The sequence below is a fragment of the Columba livia genome, chromosome 16 (assembly GCF_036013475.1).
Source record: "Columba livia isolate bColLiv1 breed racing homer chromosome 16, bColLiv1.pat.W.v2, whole genome shotgun sequence".
NCBI lineage: Eukaryota > Metazoa > Chordata > Aves > Columbiformes > Columbidae > Columba > Columba livia.
In genome coordinates this window covers 7,645,843-7,665,859 of record NC_088617.1, presented here as the reverse complement: position 1 = coordinate 7,665,859, position 20,017 = coordinate 7,645,843, and the positions used below count along the sequence as shown (strand labels likewise).

The following is a 20,017-nucleotide window of genomic DNA, read 5'->3' as shown; positions in this document are numbered from 1 at the left end:
TCCATCGCCTTTGATATGAGGATCTCAAAGTACTTTGCAAAATGCGAACATTTGAGGCTGCTTTCCTGACTCCGAATTCAATATGAAAGCATCATTTCAATCTATAACTTCTTGTTCAGCACCTTCTAGTAAGCCAACCTGCCCTAGTTTGAACATTGAATAACATTGCCTCATCCATTTAAAAAGCAAGCATTATTTCAGAACATCTACAGCAGAGGAAACTGAGGCAAATGGAGGTTGGGACTATTGGTCCAAAAGTCAAGGGCTGTTGGGTGTCAGAGCAAGGAATGGTGCTGAGACACCCCAGCATGTACTGACCAGTCAGATCCAGGAGTGTTGAAGGGACCAGCACCCTCCAAGTACCACTCATCCCCTAAGTAATGCCAAGGTCTAGTTTCCCAAGTACCAGGCTGCTGTAGTAGGTATTGAAGTTAAATCTCTGCAGCCCATAAACAAATACCAACAATCAGCCTGAAACAACACTCCACAAGTAGTAAGTTTACTTCCCCAGCTATAAACATTAATACTTTCAATTTACTGCAAGATATTTGTTGCCCAACACTAGTTTTGTCCCAACAGCTTAAATTACAGGAAAGGTCCTGTACTAAAAACCATTAGGTTGAGACTTACTATGTACCTTCCTTTACTGCTCTGACAGTGGAACATCAGACTTAAGTACACCAGGGCAGGTAAGTATGGTATTATTTTTTGTGAATGAAGGTGCAAATTCATTATAAGTATTCATTGTCTTTGTTTATGTGCAAATTAGTGTATGGATTGTTCTTGACAGAGCTACAGCGCCCTCCCTTAAGGGCATTGCTGATATATCATTTTTGAAAGAGAATCACAATTTATTCATTCAAACACAGGGCTAAAGATAGATGTGCACTGGAATATTTTGAAATATTGCATTATATACAAAATGAAATAGGGGGAAGCTAAATTACACAGCTATAATTACTTAGAGTTCAGGTGGCATCGTAAATAATCTATTCACAACTCACTCAGTGTTTATTATGTCACCAGAGCAATGTAATTAACATGGTATAGATGGGAACTATGCAAGGCAGATGTCTAATATAGCCAGATCAAACACACTATGACACAAGCATAAAAAAGCACAAATGCATACGTCATTCATGAAAATCCATATGAAAGCAGGGGAAAAAAAGAAAAAAGCAGCAGTTTGACAATTTTGAGGCCCCAGCTGTGATAACACCACCAGCACCTTTTTGGAACAGCCATAGTCAAAATTATGGGCACGCTTCTGTGTTTGCATTACAGGGGTATAGGTGGTTTTGCATTGACTGTGTCCATGTTACCTATGAAATTCTTTTGGTGCTGCTCCAAAACCAGTTTCCTGGGTGTTTGAAATGAAATTGGTACAAGGGATAAGAAGCTGCCAAACAAAACCAGGAATCTGCAAGTCATCTTCTTCTAGTCCTGCACCACTAATTCACGAGTTCAGATGCCCAAGTGAAACTGCTTGAAAATTATAAATAAGGTGTTAGGCAAAACCAACAAAAATACTAATAAAATTAGAATATATTACAAAGGGAAAAGAAAAAGGCTCAAATGTCAAAAAGAGCCTCAACACGGTAGTTAAATTAATCAAAAAGCTATTTCCTATTTTACCCAGAAATCACAAAGTTTACATAGTTGAATCTTGTTTCCAAAAATCTCTGCTCACACAGTAAAATGTATATATACCTTAGCACTGAAGGAAAGTTTTAGAAACAAGTGAAGGTGCCTTTCAGAGGCTCAAAGAAGGAAGGAGATAAGCAGGTGGCAAACTTTCCATTAAAGAAATAAGAAAGTTTGAGGAATAAGTTTTCAAGAGGGTTCTTTTGGGGTATGACAGTGTGAGGGGCTGGAAAATAACCTGCTTTTCTCAAAGTCTAAGGTGTCCTTAACTTTCAGTTGCTTGAATCATTACAATATTTTTAGGGTCTTTGAAAAACAATTGGATTGGTGTTACTCCATTTCTGACTCACTCTCTTCCTTCCCTTCCCATAACATTTCTCTGCTTGCCATCTCCCTATATATGATTTCTTTCCAATTTTGTTTCTGTAGAAGGGAAAGCAAAGGGAAGAAGAGAGTGGGGGGACAAACTCCCACAACTTCCCCCAGACTAGAAGTGAGAAAGTGAGTCAGAAATCAGATTTTTCCCCCTTTACACCTGCTTTTCACTGCTATAATAGCCATTTGCAAACAGTTCATTACACATTTCTCCATTGAAAAGACCAAATACAATATACCAGAGGAGTTCTGGATGTTTGCTCTTTTACTGCTTTCTTAGTGAAACCTGTTTACTCTTAAAAAGGACTTTTTCCCCAGCCTCAAGCTCTTTGTTACTATTAAAAACACCCTCTCTAGGCTTAATCATAACCTCTGGGTAGAAACCAGAGCAAGTCCTGGAGGACACATCCTTCAAAAGGCTGCAGCATCAGCCTCAGCCAGAATTTCAACACCTGATTTCTCCTGAAGACTGGAAGATGCTCAAATTGGTGTGGGGGGGATGGAATCATCATTCCAGCCAGCTTCAATGAAATCACAATTTTCTCTTTCCTGCAGTCAAATTGCAGGTACAAACAATGTCCTTACAGAGTTTTGGCCCAGCAGTGAGCGTGTTCTTGTCCTCACAGCAGAGGTGCGAAGGGGCTGGCTCGCTGCCGCCACCAAGGAAAGGATCCAGCAGGTTCGACACAGAGCAGAGGCAAACGCTGTGTCTTTCATTAAACAGCATCTGCCCTTCTTCTGGATATATTACTTTATGCCAAGTGGTGTGGATGATTTTTTTTTCGTTAAGTAAAGAATATTTAACGACATATAAAAAGAAAAATGGTGCCTTAAATTATTTGTGGCATGTCCTCTGCGCCATGGAGGAACACAGCTCACTCTCCCGATGTGCCGCACCAGAGTTCAGGAGCAGCGGTGACAGTCAGGAAAGAATTTATGGTCCCTGGGGAGAGATCCACTAAGGTCCTGCAGAGCAGGATAAAAATATTTGAGGGCTGGTATTTTGTTTTTCTCTTCTTGTCCATGGGGACAGCAGAGATGAAAGACGTAAATCTAGTTCCCAGGGACCAAGAACCCACCAAAACACCTTCCCCTCCAAGAAAACACACTTGGGTTTGCAGAGGGAAGTTAATAATCACGTTTTGTTTCCGTGATGCTTTTTTCTCTGTTCCCAGTACATTTTGCAGTAAGAAGGTTAAAAAAACAAACTCTGGAAAAGGCAAGAGAAAGGAATACACTGGGTTTGCTTCCCCTTGGACCTTTACAATTGTTTGTTTTTTTGAGCATGAGGTTTTTGGGGAACACTTCATGGTGAACGTGATTCATCATGAAGTGATTCACGTGATTCATCCAGGTACTAGCAGGGAAGCTGATCAGCCTCGTGTTTTTAAATGCCTTTCACTGGTGGCTCCCCTGGGCCAGACTGAGCTCAGGGCTCACAGCTCAAGCACGATGGAGAGGGTTTGGGCTATTTCTCCAGAATTTGCTCTCAAGGACCAAACCTCTCACAAGTGATCAGTCCCAAGCCCTGCACTGAAAATTGGTACAAAACCTGCATGTTTGTACCCAAACGGTAACAGTGAGCTTTCCAGGGCTGAGGTAGAATAGCCTCACACTCACTGAACAGCTGCACCATCATTTTAGGTCTCCTACCTGCCATGAGACAACAGCAGCTTTTCTGAAAGCCCAGAGCAGCTCAAACAGGTAAAATATTTAAAGTGCTGTTCCTGACTCAAAATTTACTATGGCTTATCCACTGACTTCAACCCAAGCACATGGAACCTTCAGCAGTCAGCACAATTCAAGAGTAACAACATCTGGCTGATATGAAGCACCAAAGGCTCGTTTACTCCAGTAGTGCCATAGTAATTAATACTAGCTAAAAGTCATCATCTTTTTAAGTACATCTCATGAGCAGATAGATGCCTTGAATGTTAGGTTCTTCATCTTGAATCACACTTAACTTTAATGCAGAACAAAGCGATACACAGGGGATTGATCACCAGCACCAATGCTGCTTGCACCTCCTCACCAAGGCACCCGGCTGCAAATTGCATTCAGCATCACTTTGGAAGCAGAAGTAAAAAACAAAACAAAACAAAAACAACCACACAAAAACAAAGTCAATCCATGCATAAGCTGGAGGAAAAACACCAGTGTCTCCAGCTGAAAAGGTTAAAGCTACAGACAGCTTTACTGACCACCAAAAACAAGCACGAGCAGCCACAGAGCATCTCTGGTCGAACCTACTCCAGCTTCAACAGCACTATTTTTTTTTTCTGAGCCCCCAAACAAAATCCCTCATCGAGGGACTGACTTCTCTGAAAATTAGCACATCAGCAAACTGCACATCCCACTTTCTGGTAAGAAGATTTCAAAGGCGGCTGCAGTCCCCCCTTTCTGCTGCAGGGAAGTGGAACTAATTACACAGCAGTTTTGAAGCACCACTGGGCCAGTTTTGCCCCCCGGGCTCCCGCCGAGGCAGTCACAACACATCGGACGGTCTCTCTGCTGCCAGAGCAGCCAGGCGCTTCGGATGGAGCGACAACAGCAGTAATAGATTTGATCTTATTATATTCATTTAGAAAGATGTTTGTGGCAGGCTGATGCGAATTTCAATGCAAGCCTCACTCTCTTCCCATAGCATCTGCAGCTCCCAGAACCTGCAAGTGGAGGCAAGTATACTGTTCTTTAAAAATTGAAGATGTAGGTCAAAAGAGAAAAAAATGTACTAGAGCTTTGTGTTATCTAAGCTCTTCACAGTTTCACAGAGGTGCTCTGGTGCCTCAGCCCTCTTAAAAATAAGGGTTAACAATAAAGCCTGGTATTTGTGTGTGGCTCATGAAACCTCTTACAACGCTACAGAGATAGAACCGATCTCCATCTGACAAAGGACTCAGATCTTCAAATCTATGCAAGTATTTAGGTATTTACTTCTCAAGACCGGTAAGCTCTAGCACACAAATAGCTGCAAGGCTGTAGACACTGAAATAGTGAAGAATCAAACCAGAAACATTCCCCATCACCACAAACCAAAAGCCTGATCCCCAAACACCGCCCAGGCTCTCGAGGTCCCCATCCTCCACTATCACCCTCAGCTATAGCTGGTTCCCATCGTGGCAGCAGTTCAGATCAAGGCTGATTGTATTTGAATCTACAGGGTACCAATTTTCCAGCGACGGGGTTTTAATCTAACACGCAGATCTCTTGTCTACATTCACATCACCCCAGAGACCCATAACATAGGTCATTTGTGCATACACAATCTCTGTAATAGGATGCACAATTTTTAAATGGCTAAATCTGTAGAGAAGAAAAAAATGTTATTACAGGACGAAAAAGAGAAGATTAGCTCACAGGCTGAGATCATGTTTGCCAAGTTTCCACCCAGAGAATTATTCCAGTACCGAATACTATGCTACCAAAATAACGGGTTTATACAGCAGGCATTGTGCCAGCTTTTTGGCTATAATTATAGTGTTTTCCTCTCTCAAGTTCTTTATTGATATCTGGATTTTTTTTTTAAAAAAAAAAAAGGAGGTGGAGAAATTATTTTATACGTTCAACAAACTGCAGCAACACTTGATGCAGTTAAAAACCAGGAAGTTTTAACAACCTGCCAGCCTCCAACTTCACAGGAAATGTCAGTGCCACTATCAGACTTTAGAGAAACCCCAGGGATCCATTACTGCGGTTTGAAGATGTCCCTGCACTTCTCTTTTAAGTAAACGCCAGAGCTGCTTGCTTCATTCGCTTGCTGCTGTGCTGCACAATATTCCTTTGAGGAGATGCTTTGCAGTGACAAAATAACTGCTGACAATGTGGATTCCGACTTGATTTTAATTTTGTTTTACATTTTCCTTGGTATGTTTTGATCCTAAAAATCTTTAGAGCGTGATTTTCTTATGATAATAAAGCAACTATTTATACAGTACCACAGAGCCACCGTGTTACTTCTCCCCCTACCCCTTTTCCACTTTTTCCCCCACCCAAAGGGAGCAGGTTGTGAAGGCAGGACATGCTTAGCGCAGTTTCAACAAAGAAAATAAGCGTAAGGCAAGGGAAGCACCCTAGAAAGGATGTAAAGATCAGCAGTAACACAAAATAGGGCAACACTTCTCTTTTTTTGCAAGCTGTATAAACAAACATTGAAGAATGCAATGTCAACATGACTGTTAGGGAATCAAGCCCTTGCGACAGTCATCTCTTGTAGGTGTCAGTTTCACATCCCGTCTCCATCCCAAAAGCTGACAGCAGTAAATCCCAGTTCAGGAAGCTCTCTTACACAGGGATACACTTGACTGAAGTCTTAATAAATTCCCTGAATTCAGGACACTGTTATTACTTCAAAAAAAACATGGCTTTTTAACATCTTTTATAATTCTGGGGATCTTCTCCAGCCATCGCCACCACTAAAATTAAAATTCCGCCAGCCCTGAACCCAGGAACAATTAGCCCAGCTGAGTGATTCCTGATAGTCTTTCACATATAATAACCAATATCCAATATACCTCAACATTGTGAAGATCTCTGTAAATGAAGTGACATCTCTTGCTGGACAAAGCCCGGAAATGTTATCCTTCGGTGATAGGAATCCTAAGGGGACAACTATTCTCCCTCTTTCGAAAGCTTACTTAATTGTTCCAGTTGCTGGAAATTTTAAATGATTTCCCCAGTTGCTATGCCAAGTTGTGTTAAGCTCTTTGTCTGGCTGATATGCCAACCAAAGGCACAGGGAGATAAGGAGAGCTGTGGGAATTACACAAACCGACTTACACAGCAAGAGTTCCCTCGCCCAAGCTCCTTCCTTCAGCTTTGCCACTGTTTTTACTCCTTATTATTATCATCGCATAACTGAAGCTAGCAGCTCTTTCACCTCCAGCGCCTTGGCTACCTTTACTTTAGAAGGACTCTAAACCCAGGACCCTGGATTTGACACTTTTGTTCATCTCCCTTCCATATTTGCTTTATTTTCCAGTAAAACTATATATATTTATCCTATTTATTTCAGCATTCCAACAGCAGAGTGGGGATACCAAAGGACATAGATTTCTCTTCTGCATCTGTAATTATTTTCACCGGGGCAGATATTCAGGGAAGATAATGGTGGGAAGAATCCCACTTTCCAAGAAAAAGCCAAGCCATAAGTGAAAACAATCCCCTGGATTTCTGAGCAGATGGAAATAGTATGTGCTCCTATGATTCCCAAACAGCACAACAGATTCTCAGCAAGACCCTGCCCCTGGCTGGATAAACCAAAGACCCCATTAAGGAAATGTTACTTGATGGCATGTATTCCTAGAACTTATACCTTCTTACTAAGTATGTCTTTACTGAGAAAACAACACCACCACCCTTCTTGCCCATCTCAGCCATCTTTGCTGCCATCTGCCTAGACAAAAAGTTGGTGAAACTCTTTTCTAAGGCATCTTCTCCCAAGATCAAACTACAATGCAAAGATCAACGCATTTAGTAAAGGGTTGTATTTCTATAGCTTTCAGGTGCAAAGGTTGATCTATATTGGATTTCAGAAAGGCTAAATCTTCTCCAAGAAGTGGTCGTGAGAACCGTTACATTTAGTCATCTGTTGGGGGTTTTGCATCTTTAAATGGACCTTTCCCGTCAGATCAATGAGCAGGTCATTAGCAATGGAGTGCAGGATCCTTGGAAGAGATTGATCTCGGATACAGAACGGGTTGCACAACTTCAAGCATTCCTGGAGCTGGGAGAAGCCAGCATGTCCTCTCAGACCTTTCCCTCCACTCCCACACATGGTTATTTATAAGCACGGTCACACCATTTATTTTGCACCTGAAAGATAGAGAAGCTGGTCCTTGGCACAGTAGCTCCCCCCTCTCATTCTGCCTGTATGAGGTTGCCAAAGACTTTCACTTCAAGGACAAGACAAACCAAAAAGACAGCTCTTCTCTCCTCATCTGACCTCCTGAGGAATTGCCTTTGCACACCATGTGCCTTTCGTTTAATCCCAAACCTTCATGTGAATGTTTATATTCGTGTCAATATCACTAAAATAGCAGCATCCCGGTGCTTTATAAACATCACTTTTGTGTCAGGCCAGCTTAACTCTGCTTGAAGACAACCTTCAGGGCAGACTTTCGAAATGGCATGAACTGGGGCCGCTTCATCACTGACGATATTCCTAAAGGTTTGAAGAGCCAGTATAATTTCAATACTATGTCCTGCTTTTCAGTATTAAGTTCTAGCTAGACACTGACAAGAATCTTTTCCTTCTCTATAACCCTCTTTCCCCGTTACAACAATACCAGCATCCAAAAGCACACAAACAAGAGTCTTCTCTCTAAAGCCTTTTTCCTTTGGCTCCAAAAATAAACCAAATGGGATTCAGGAATGGCCAGAAGAAACCTCTACCGATTCAAACTTGCTACTACGTTAAAGATCAGAAATGATGTCAAGACTGGTACCAGCCCACAAGTGTTTCTCCTCCAGCAGAGTGACTTTTGTAGAACTTCCTGATTTCCTGTCACTTTAAAATGTTTTCAAGACTGAATATTTTTTAAAAGTGTTGGGGGAAATAACAAATATTTGGGTTAAAAATAATTGAACCGTAGCTTGAAAAAACTCATAACACTTTTTGCAAAAGCTGTTTTAAAAATTAGGGTATTTTTCTCCCCAGAAAATATGAAGCACATCGTGTACAGGTATTCATTCCACTGAAGAGACATTTTCTTCTTAAACATCCCTAAAATACTCTCTTCAGGAGCTGGTTTTAAGAACAGCAGCTTTATAGCTGCAAACTTGGCCCGTAGTCCCTACTCCCAGATGCTTTAAGGTCTGTTCTGTCCCCTCCTTAACAAGTGGCCTCCCACAGCGAAGAGCCCAACTGGTTTCACCGGGGCCATCCAGCCCAGCAGCATCTGTAGCATCCTCTGTGCCCCCCGCAAGGTTTTTCCTGTGAATCAGTAACACTTATCTCCCGACCTTAAACCGATTTTATGGTAGGATGAAGGCAACTGACAGTCTCTGACATTGGCCTCCAACATGGTGTCACAAGCTTTACCACTTCGGCAAGATGGGCTCTTGCCAGCAGGAGCAGGCGGCTCAGGATGCAGCCTGTATTCTTCCTCAGAAAAAAATAAAATATATTAGTTTTAAATGCAAGTCACAGCTTAGAAATGCCAAGAAATTCCTCTTGCCACATGAATGTTTCCAGAATGCTGTGCTGAATTAAAAGGATTCAGTTTGCTTTCAGATCCGCACATACAAAGAGACAGCTTGATAGATAAATACGTTTAGGGGTGCAGACAGCTCCGGTCAGCGGACAATTACGGATGGGAAGACGACCATGTCCGAGTAGCTTGAGCTCCAAAGTACAAATTATTCCTGCTAGAGGATTCTATTAGTAATATTTGCATCTTGCTAATAGAAATCCAATTACTCAGAATGACTCGGAGCACATTATCCATTTTTAGCAAATTTTGCCTTATTCTGCAAACGGATTTTTGCTTCATCGCCACTTTACTTTTGTTCCCGCGGTCCTCTGGGATGTAGCATCCTTCAAGGACATGTCAGAGGAGCACGCTATCCCGTCATCCTCCTGCTTTGAGGCCTAGCAGCTGAATCACCCCCAGCCCTATTTTCTTTTGCAGTGTTAGATTAGCGAGAGGGCTTATGACCTGCCATCTGTCACTGCAGTCTGCTGACTGTGAGTCTCTGCTCTCTCCGCAACATTGCTGAGGAGGTGGAAGGTTTGTGGGGGGAGGAGGGCGGGGGAAAAAGAGCCTTTTCATCCTCCTGCTGCTCCTTGCTCCAAAGCCATCCCTTAAAGCCATAGTGTGCAAGCCCAGCGGAGGATGCTCCGGTCTCGCCGAGGACGGACAGCTACCCAAAGGACTTTATTTTTCTTTTTTTTTTGGTTTAACGCAGTGACATTTGCTGTCCAGGGGCTTTGACGACAAATCTAGCAGCACCTCAGAGGCAGGCTGCTCTGAACCTGCGGCTCCCGCATGCTGTTTGATCACACCTGCTGAAGCTTTCCCAGTCTTGCCAGGGAGAGCCAGGCAATGTGACCATGCATCTGGCTTCCTGGCAAGGACCGGGCTGCCTCTGGCCCCGTGCCAGCCCACTCCATCTCCTCCTGAAAATAGTGCACCAGTTAAAAAACAATAATAATAAAAAAATAAGCTGCACATGCTACCGCTTGCCCAGTCCCCAGGACAGCACTGTCACCTGCCATGGATGGGGGACCCATGGATGGTGTCACAGGACCAGGAACCAGCCCGTGGGATTTGGGGGAAAAAACAATGCATTGACTGCTGAATTTTCCTGCTTGATTTAAAGTAATCTGGTTGCAAAGGCTTCTGCCCTGGAGGAAGTAACTTTTCATTGCAGTAAGGAGTCATAAGACAGCAACTCTCCTTGAAAGCCGAGGGAAGGAGTTTTCCCACCTCCTGTTGGTTTGCTTGAAAAAAGGAAAAATAATCTCTGCATAAATTCTCCAGTATTTTCCACTGAGTCTCAGTATAATTGTACCAGAACCTACCAGTTCCAGCCCCACTACAGCAGATGGGACTTTTTCAGATTAACTTATTTCTATCTTAGAAATAAGACTATGTACAACAATGGGAGCAAATACCAAATCAGTCCAGTTGAGGTACCAGACTTTTCCCCACAGCAGTTCCTGCAACCTCCTGTTCCTGAAATGATTGCTCCTTAAATACTTGGCCTATTTCAATGGCCAAAATCAAGCTCCCAGTTTTCTTCCGCCCAGCCTCTGATGAGTGACTGCTATTGCTGTAAAACCACAACACTTAAGGAGGAACCAGCAGCCTGAGAAGAAAAGACCTGATTCAGGCAGTGAACCATCAAGTCCTGGTGCCTGGGAAGGAACAGCCCCTCCAAACTGGCCTCCAGATAGAACCCCCTCTCTTCAGACACCATTCTGGTCTGTCAGCATTGGGCTGCTCATGTCCTCCTACACCACATGAGAAGTCTCCAGAGATCTTTCTCTCTGGCTGAGAAAGAAGAAAGGACTGGGGTACTAAAGGAAAAGAGCGAGTTACATTATTTCTCCAATGTGACATCCCCTGGGACTCTTTCGGCACAAGCTGATTCCACTTTGGAGATCTGAGAAGTCTGAGCCAAAGCCCTAGTAAACAGCATTAGGGAAATTAATGGGTTGTGAAGGGTAAGATGCAACCTGGCCAAAGCATTTCTTTATGCAGGGGCCCTTCTGGATCCACAGGTAAGTATGAAAATAAGTCTTGCACGTCATGGTCAACTGCCACGTCCTCCCATCCTTTTCCAAGCAGTGATCCATCCAGCAGATGGTATTGTTGACAAGGAGCCTGTGGAACTGGCACTGCCAGTCCCGCGTTCCCCGTGGTGGTCCATGACCTCACCGCAGAGCTGTGTTCTGGATGTTGCTAGGCACATGTGGGTAGTCGGATGTTAGCAAGCAGATATTTCTAGAAATAAGATCATTTCACCTCCTAATTGATATCAGCAGTAAGTCCCACCAAGGTAGGGCTGCCTTGCCCCTGGATGCTCCCATCCATTTCATCCCTCTTTCAGCACATTTTGTCTGGATGGAGGATGAAGATTTTGACCATGTGGGCACCCAGAAACCCCAGACAAGTGGCCCCTGTGCACACACAGAACATCTCAGAGCATTTGTTTTTGCTGCAAGTGGTCAAGCTATTTTTGCAACATATGTGCAGCAGGCCTAACACAGCTTGAAAAATCACTGTACACATGTTACACAGTGTATATGCACATATTTCTGTACAAGAAACCTCAATAAGGAGCGTGACACCTTTTATCATAAGGCAGCAGGACCCAAACATCCAACACCACTCTCAAGCCACACACACAATTGTGTGCACAGACACAGCAAGTGTGCACAGGCATAAAATTAACTGGTCTGCATTATCCCCTCCAGCAACTCTGCATTTGGGGATGCTGCAAAAATACAATAACAATAGAGGACAAAGGACAAGGATGCGGGTTGCAGAATCTGGCACCAAAGCAGAAGCTGTTCAACTTCAGTTTTTCTCAGTCTGGCCTCTTGCAACCCAAGGAGCACACAAGGGGTACCACACAGAGCTGCCACCAAACAATGCTGCTGTGAGTTATGCACACGATGTAGGACTCACTAAGGCACCTCTTACTTAACATTTGTGGACCCAGGCAGCCTATTTCAAACAACTGCATTTTCACCCAGGTGTGTAGGAGACCAGGCAAAGACACAGACAGGTTTCCAGCGAGAGCCCAAGCTGCTTTGGCTGCCAAACACAAGGATGTTATAGAACCTTCCACATAGGAATGAACTGGTGACACGTGCTGTGGTGCAAGTCTGGAGGGACAAAGACCATACAGGCACTCTTCCACTCCTCGAGGGCCCATTACAAATCATTAAGCCATACTGGCTCCTCTTTGCACCAAAACCATCAGAGAAAGCAGTGCCCCAGGTCTGGAGGTTTTGCAGCATGAACTGTGCACATCAAATTCTTCTGCATTAGACATGCAGAGAAGCTAAAAAGTCATTTGGAAATAAGAAAGTGCATAAGTTACTCTAGCTTGAGGGCTCTAGTAATTTATGCACTGAGAATTTATACAGGTCATGTACCTATTTACTTTGCTGTGCTCTAAAAAAATGCACAGTTACCTTAGCAACTTCAACATTGCAAGAGAGTACAGAGCTTTCTTAAAGAGACATTGTCACGAGCGGTCAGCCTGACCAGCCATTCCCCCACTTCCCTGTGTACTGGATCTCCCTTGACATGAGTGGGGTGTTTTTTTCCTCCTGAGATCAAGCATATGTTTTGTTATTTTAGCAATGAACAACCCATCTCAGAACTCATTGACATCATCTAACAGTAAACAAAAATAAGCCTACCATGCATGAGAATGAGAAAATGTCATCAAAAAAATAGATGGAATTTACTCATTTCATCATCCTGACATGTTCTGAAAGCTTAAAATAATTTTTCAATTTGTGGAAATTGCCTAGACTCTATAAAAACATAAAGTATGCTAGTTACACCTTGGAGGCTTTCAGATTTTGAAAAAACATTGTAGAAGAAATCTAATAAGCTGACTAGACAATAAGCACCCAACCTCTCAAATTTGTTTTAGTTTATTCTCCTCTCTCACCAGGATTTTTCACTAGATTTATTCATGGAGTGTTTTCCCCAAAACCAAATTAAAAGGGAGTCTCTAGAAAAGGCTCCCCAGTACCCAAAACTCAGAAGTAACTACTCAGAATGGAAACACCACCTCTGCCTATCATGAGAGGTCTGATCTAACACCCATGAGGTCCTACCAAGTCTGTTACCAACCTTTTTTTCAGCACTGTGAAATATGTGAAAAATCTCACAAACTAAAGGAAAAGCAGCTGAGAAATTCCCCAAACTCACAGCCATGGAGAAGGATAGGAACACGCGGAGTCGGGATGTGGAGGAAAGCACAGCGCTCGCCTTTCGGAATCAAGTCATCCTAAGAACATTTGACACCAGCACAAATTGCAGTGGCAACTCAAACCACAAACTCGTCATCCCAGACAATTCAGGTTGCACTTCATTAGCTACCAAAAATCCTACCTCTTCTGCCCCAGCTGTTAGAAACAGAGTAAAGCAACAACAGGACATGCCGCAAACCATGCTACAGAAAACAATAATTTTGTTACAAAACCCTTAAGGCCGAATCAGAAATGGCCCAGAAATGCTGCACTGTAGGAATTTTAGCCCTTCTCTTCCTTCCTACCTGCATCTGCAAGTCATTGCAAACTACAAAGCACAATGAAACAGCTTTTTCTCCATACCTGCATAAACACCATCCAGCAAGAAAAAAAAAAATATAGCTAATGATTTCCCTCCCAAACAACTCTGATTTTTCAAACCTTAGGGAGCACACAATAGATTCAAAAAACAGCTATGAACATGATACATTTTCTGCAGCATCCTGTGAATACAGGGGGTAACTCTTTCCTGAACACAAAGGTTGTGTCTGTTGAGCTGGGGCAGGGAGAGCAGGAAGGAAAGCTGTAAAACTCCTGCTTTCTGGGCAACCGCTTTATTCCAACATTATCAAAAAAAGAGTCAAATTGAGGCTCTTTTCAATCAGAGGGTTAAGAAAAGACTTAGAGAAGCAAAATGTTGACTCTCCCTGATGAATAGTACACTCTTCCAATCAAATGCTACGGCAGTAGACCCATATAGTTATATTTTAGATGGGTTGTGTCTGAGAATTAGGAGAAATATCTACAACAAAACACTTTTTTGTGTGTGTATATATACATGTTTCTGACTGCCCTTTTGCTGATAAGCATAGTGCACCTTCAGGGCTCCATTTCAGGAGAAGCTGTAGGAGTGAATCTCAGAAATCACCTCTGTGAGCAGCACGAGTAGACTCCTTCCAATAGCGCTGGGAATTCATTCCTTTTGTCCTTATGGTTAAACACAAACGTCAGTGATTTTCTTGTAATATTGTACTCAATCGACCCACTCACATCCTATTGCTGAGACTGTTCAGAACAGCCTCAGCAACAGCATCTGAGGGTCTTGTAACATGTTTTGCATCTGCAGACAGGGTGCAACAATGGGCGAGGAGCAAACCCCACATTAACACTCATCATACCCCCCTGGAAACCAATGGAGACGCTGCACAGAACACAATGCAACTTTAAGCGGTATCAGCCATTGCAAGGACATCTCGTCTTTATATCCAACTTATAGATGTGCCAGCAGATCCATATCAAGGAGAGAGGTCCCCGGGTTTCAAAGCCTCCTACACAAACAGCACGGCCACCATATATCACAGCATCCTGCTGCGTCTCCTACCAATGCTTCAGCCTCGTAGGCTCCCTTCTCCCACCGCCCCAGAGCAGAAGGAGCCTGGGAGAAGCGAGGAGGATGGGGAGAGGGTGGGTTGCACGGAGCTGCACTGTTCCCCATCCTCCACCCCTCAATCCTTCCCTGCAAGCTTCGTTAATTTTTTTTCCCCATAGAAGGCAGCAATCTGCCTCCCGTGCCCAGGTACCGCAGGCAGCGTGCCACTTTGCCAACGCACTGTCAGATCCGCGCCGCGTCAGAACGAGCCCTATCGCATTAATTCAACTTGGTGGATTAAAAAAAAAAAACATAGACAAGGGAAGGCAGGACAAGGCATAGCAGATGGCTGAGGACAGATACTGCATCCCATTCTTGCTCTGCAAGAGAACAGCTTCACTCTCTGCTGTTTATCGTGCTGCTCCTAGCTTTTTTCTTTTTATCTAAAAAAAAATGAAGAAATTGGTGTCCAAGTACCCAAGGTTTCCATGTTTTTGTTGCCTCCACTTAAATTTTGTGGATTGCCATCCCTGTTGCAGTTCTTTGGGCCACATGGCACAATGAGGGTGCAATTGCTATAAGATAATCACACCCTTGGGGTGTTATTAAGCACAAGGCTATGCCTCATGCCTCTTCCTCTCCAGGGATGTGATTATATCATGATAACCAAACTCTCCAGAGACACCTTATTGCAATTATGACATTTCTTTCAGGTTTATGTATGAATACATTATTTAAGGAAATTACTTTGATCACCAGAAACTTCCACTTAGTGTTCAAATACTTAAACTGGATGGTTTACAGAGATGAAGTTCCTTCCTTACAGTATTTGACAGGGAGAGAAACAGGGCTTTGAATGTGAGCAGAGCAGTACCAGGGCCTGATCACCAACATGCAGATACACTCTCATTATGAATAGCAGCTTTTCAATTAATTGAGCTCATCCAAATATTCAATCCATATTTTTGATTGAATGCTCCAATTCCTGGAGCACTAATCCAACAAACAACTTCTTTAAAAAAACTTTAAAACAAAAAGAATTAAAGATGGAGTTATTACCTTCTGACTTCATCAGCACAAAGACCTGTATGGTTCAAGGATGAGAAAAAAGTAACAGCTGCTCTTACGGACTTTATAAACTTGGCTGCACCACTGAGCTTGAGTGATCCCACCTGTGTGAGGCACCCAGCACCACACCCAGGTGTTTCCAATGATCTTTGGTGCCTCTTTGCAATGACTGACCCAAAGGCTTCAATAAAACTCATTGGTTAAATGTGCCCACCTGCGTCCCTTGTTTACGGGCATTTCTGCAGCAGCAGCTTGTATAGCTGGTTTTCTATTTCCATTGTGGTGCAAGAAAAATCAGACCTACAATAGTGAAGGGTTAAATAGTCGAGGAGCCAGAACTGACTCTACAGATTAGTGATGGGGCAACATCAAGGTCACACTGAAGATGGGTCACACGAAAGGCCAGCACAGTGCCACAGATGGATAGTGTGAGATGATAAAAGGTGTGGCCAGAAGGTCTCCAAAGCCCATAAGGATTCTTCAGGGACCAACTGAATTAAAACAGAGAAGCAGAAATAACACCTGCACCCCAATAGCAGTGACTATTCCCTAGAGACCTATGGACTTAGTGAGAGGGTACTGTGGGTCTGTTCCTGGGTTTGTTTTACTGACCTTGGCCAAGTGTTTATGAAATACATATTGGTTATTGATCAAGAGAACCCAGTGCTTAATAGTACAGGTCTGATGTCAGAGAAACACAGAAAAGAGGACACAGTCTGAGTGCTTTGCAGAGACAATCAGAAAATGTACAGCAAAAACTCAGTGGCATCATCCACAGGCTTATTTTCTTTCACGGTTTCTGTACAGCTGGGCTGTGTTCCCCACAGAGAGAGGCCAGGCCAGCCGGGGGATCGCAAAATGGCTTTTCCCAGTGCCCAGCAACGCTCCCTCCTCATCACAGCCCTGTATTGCTGCTGCTTGGAAAGTCAGCGAAATCCAAAGGTCTGTACCACCTCAACAAACACCAGTCCAAGGGGAACAAGGAATGTGTGCCTAGGATTTACACTCACTTTAAAATAAAAAAAAAAAAAAAGTTTGTGGCAGAAAAGAAGAATTGCTTATTAACTAAATTCTGGTGGTTTGGTTATATTTTATAAAAAGAAAAAAGTCCTAAATGGGATGAGAAATATAAAAAGAGCTCAGTGAGCACAGTACAGCTGAAGAACCTACAATGAATGTTTGCTCTCTGGGTACTTAGTTAATATCTTAATGATGTTATTCTTCAACTTGTAACTAATAGTCAAAGAAGAAATCTCAACATTACTCTGTATTTCCTATGCCAAGCCTGTCTTTCCTATGAGAAGTTTTAGTCCCTGATCACCTGTCTCTTCTAAATGTAATTGCTGTCATGAGCTTTGATCTCTAAAATAGAAATAATCTCTAAAACTGCCAATGTTTTGGAGGCTGCAACTATCTAATGTGTTCTGTCTCAGAGGTCCCTTGCAGAATGGTTTAAAAAGCAGGTATTTGGCTCTGGTGGGTTGTAAGGTAGTTCAATGTTTTATTTGGGACTTGCAGTCAAGCTTTAAGAAAGACCAGATCCACACAGCTCCTAACACCCTTGTTCATGTTGGGTTTCATTACTGTGGAGCTGCTTGTACTGCAGGCAGCTGCCAGGAGAAGGTTTCTGCAGATACCAGAGGTCACAGACCAGGCACTGCTGCTCTTAAAGCTGTTACGTGCTTTGGAAAGCCCCATCCTTCTGGGGAATAATGCATCTAAAAAACAGATTTTGTGATACAGTCTCACCTGCAAATGGGGAACACAAATGCTTCCAGCCTGTGTAAGACCTTCCGATAGCTACTGCGATTCTCCTGTGTCTTCCGCAGCCTTCCCACCACCTTCCAGAGCCCATCGCGCTCACACCTCTTATTCTGAATTTGAAAAGCGAGTGGAAGCGTCAGAAAATCTGTTACACAGGTGATGCCTCACTTACAACAGCCACGAGAACATTTCTGCCATGGAAGCCAAATATATATATAAAGTGCTAAACATAATGACAGAGTGTGCATTATCAGCCTCTCATCACTGTATAGTTATTGGGAATAAATTTGAATCCATGGTGAACTTCATATATCTCACATCCATTCCTGACTATCACTGAAGGTGACTCCAGGCAGGGGCAGCTTATCTTCAATAGTTTACCAAGTTAATTGAAATGAGCTTAAAACCAGCTCAAATGATCAAATTCCCATACACATGACTTTGTTTCTATCTCTTCAGCAATGTGACAGGCGATCTGCAGAATTACAATGCGACAGAAAGCACAATTGCCAAGAGAGCTGGTCAAACACGTCCGAGGAGGGAGAGAACGGTGAGCTCGGCTAAGAAGTACATTTTATTGATAAACAGCCCCTGCTGCTTGAAAACGCTCAGTGATTATGATGATTAACAAAAGGATGAATGCAAAACAGAATCATTATTAACATTACTGTGAACTAGAATTTACAGCATTTGCACTGCGGCTCACCCAGCCTTTTTCTTTTATTTTTCTTTACGCTACGAATTTGAGCAGAAACCCAAGGTTTGTATGTTACCAGGGAAATCACCTCCTGCTTATCCTGTTATCACAGAACTTACCTGCATGTGGGGAGTGATGCTATGAGGCTGAAGCGGCCGGTCCCACAAAAGACGTGACAAAGAGCAGCCGTGGTGTTTCCATGCACCAGGAATTGCTCATGGAGGCCACTGTGAATAACAAATAGATTGTCTCCCAGCCCAGCTCTCTCTATCAATTTTACTACTAATTCAGTCACCAATTCTGCACCTTTTTGGCCAAAATCTTCTTTTTATTTAAACCACTACCTTTATTTGTGTCCCAAGCTGACCCAGGTGTGGTAGTCCACACTTAAGCAAGGTCAACTGAAGATGAAGTAGATGCAGAGAAGGGCTACGTAGGTGACGTGGGGAAACAGCCCGTTTCCTGATAAAAACAAGTGGGGAATCCACATTGCATGGCCTTGCAAACCCAAGGCCAGGGGTGATGCTGCTGATTGTCAGCCCTGGTTTGGAAAGTTGCGAACAGCCACCATCATCCCAAAAAGCTGCTTAGACCTTTCCCCAACCTGCCCACTGTCCATTAGTAAGAGGCTCCTATGTTCACCATGAATGCAAATAATAAATACAATCTGTACACAACAAATGATCCTTTGGACAATTAACAAGAGAAATAATTATATTTTTTAAAAGCACCTTTGTGAATCAGATCCTCTGTTTGCAATGATTATGTTGCTTAAGAGAAGATCTTGTATCAGCGCCTTTCTCCAAGCTAGACAACCCTCCTCATGGTCACAAATAAACGCACATGTTATGGTGTACTTGGTTCTCATAAGGACAATTATGCAAGGACAGCGTCAGTGCTGCCAGAAAATGAAATCCAGAGAAGTCAGTGTTGCCAAAGCCAAGCCTGTACCTTATGAAATCTGATTCTCCCCCAAAGACACAACTCCAGCAAAGGTGACACAGCTCACAGCATATTCCTCTGTTGTAAAATCCATTGAGAGCAACAGAAGCAATAAATAAATAAATAAATCAAGCACTCCAACATTTAAGGACCAGAGTTTAAAATAAATGCACAATGAAAGGTTATGCTGTCATTAAAGAAATAGCCAACACTTTACAGCACGAGTTAACACAGTGCTGCAGCAGACACTTTGCATTTGCAGCTAATCTGCCAATGATTAAATGAGCTGTTATTGAGCATTTGCCCTGTTGAACTAGGTTTTTCTTATCCTTATTAATCATTCATTTTACACTACAGTAGCCTCCTGTCTTTAAGCAAAACATCTTTTTTTTTTTCTTTCAATAAGGCAAATTTAGCTTTTTTTTTTTCTTCTGGTGATGTCCTTTATGATCCCAAGAACAGATAGCTGAACAAAAGCATGAACAAACCTGGGAGAGCTCTAAAGAGTGTGGGGAAGCACATTCTTTTTGCACTAAAACTTAGGGAGTTAAAAGTAGAGGACATGGCTGGAGCCACTAAGCTCTGGTGTAAACACGGCCATTTAAGAGGATTTGCATACCATTTATTAACCTTCAGGAAGAACTACACAGACCCCAGTCAGAGAAAACAACTGTGTACACATGTTCGTTCCATTCTTGTTATCGAAATATAGCTTCTGCCA

At 42.9% G+C, this 20,017-nt stretch overlaps 1 protein-coding gene across 1 annotated transcript in view; it reads right to left on the bottom strand.

Annotated features, from left to right (window-relative positions):
* Positions 1-18,601, bottom strand: part of LOC102098211 (uncharacterized) — a 153,355-nt gene extending 134,754 nt beyond the window's left edge. The window contains exons 1-2 of the mRNA XM_021282924.2: positions 18,474-18,601; positions 17,643-17,767 (exon numbers count right to left, since the gene is read on the bottom strand). Of these exons, the coding sequence (XP_021138599.1) occupies positions 17,643-17,748 (106 nt within the window). The 5' untranslated portion in view covers positions 17,749-17,767; positions 18,474-18,601. The remainder of the gene's footprint in view (positions 1-17,642; positions 17,768-18,473) is intronic.
* Positions 18,602-20,017: the final 1,416 nt, after the last annotated feature.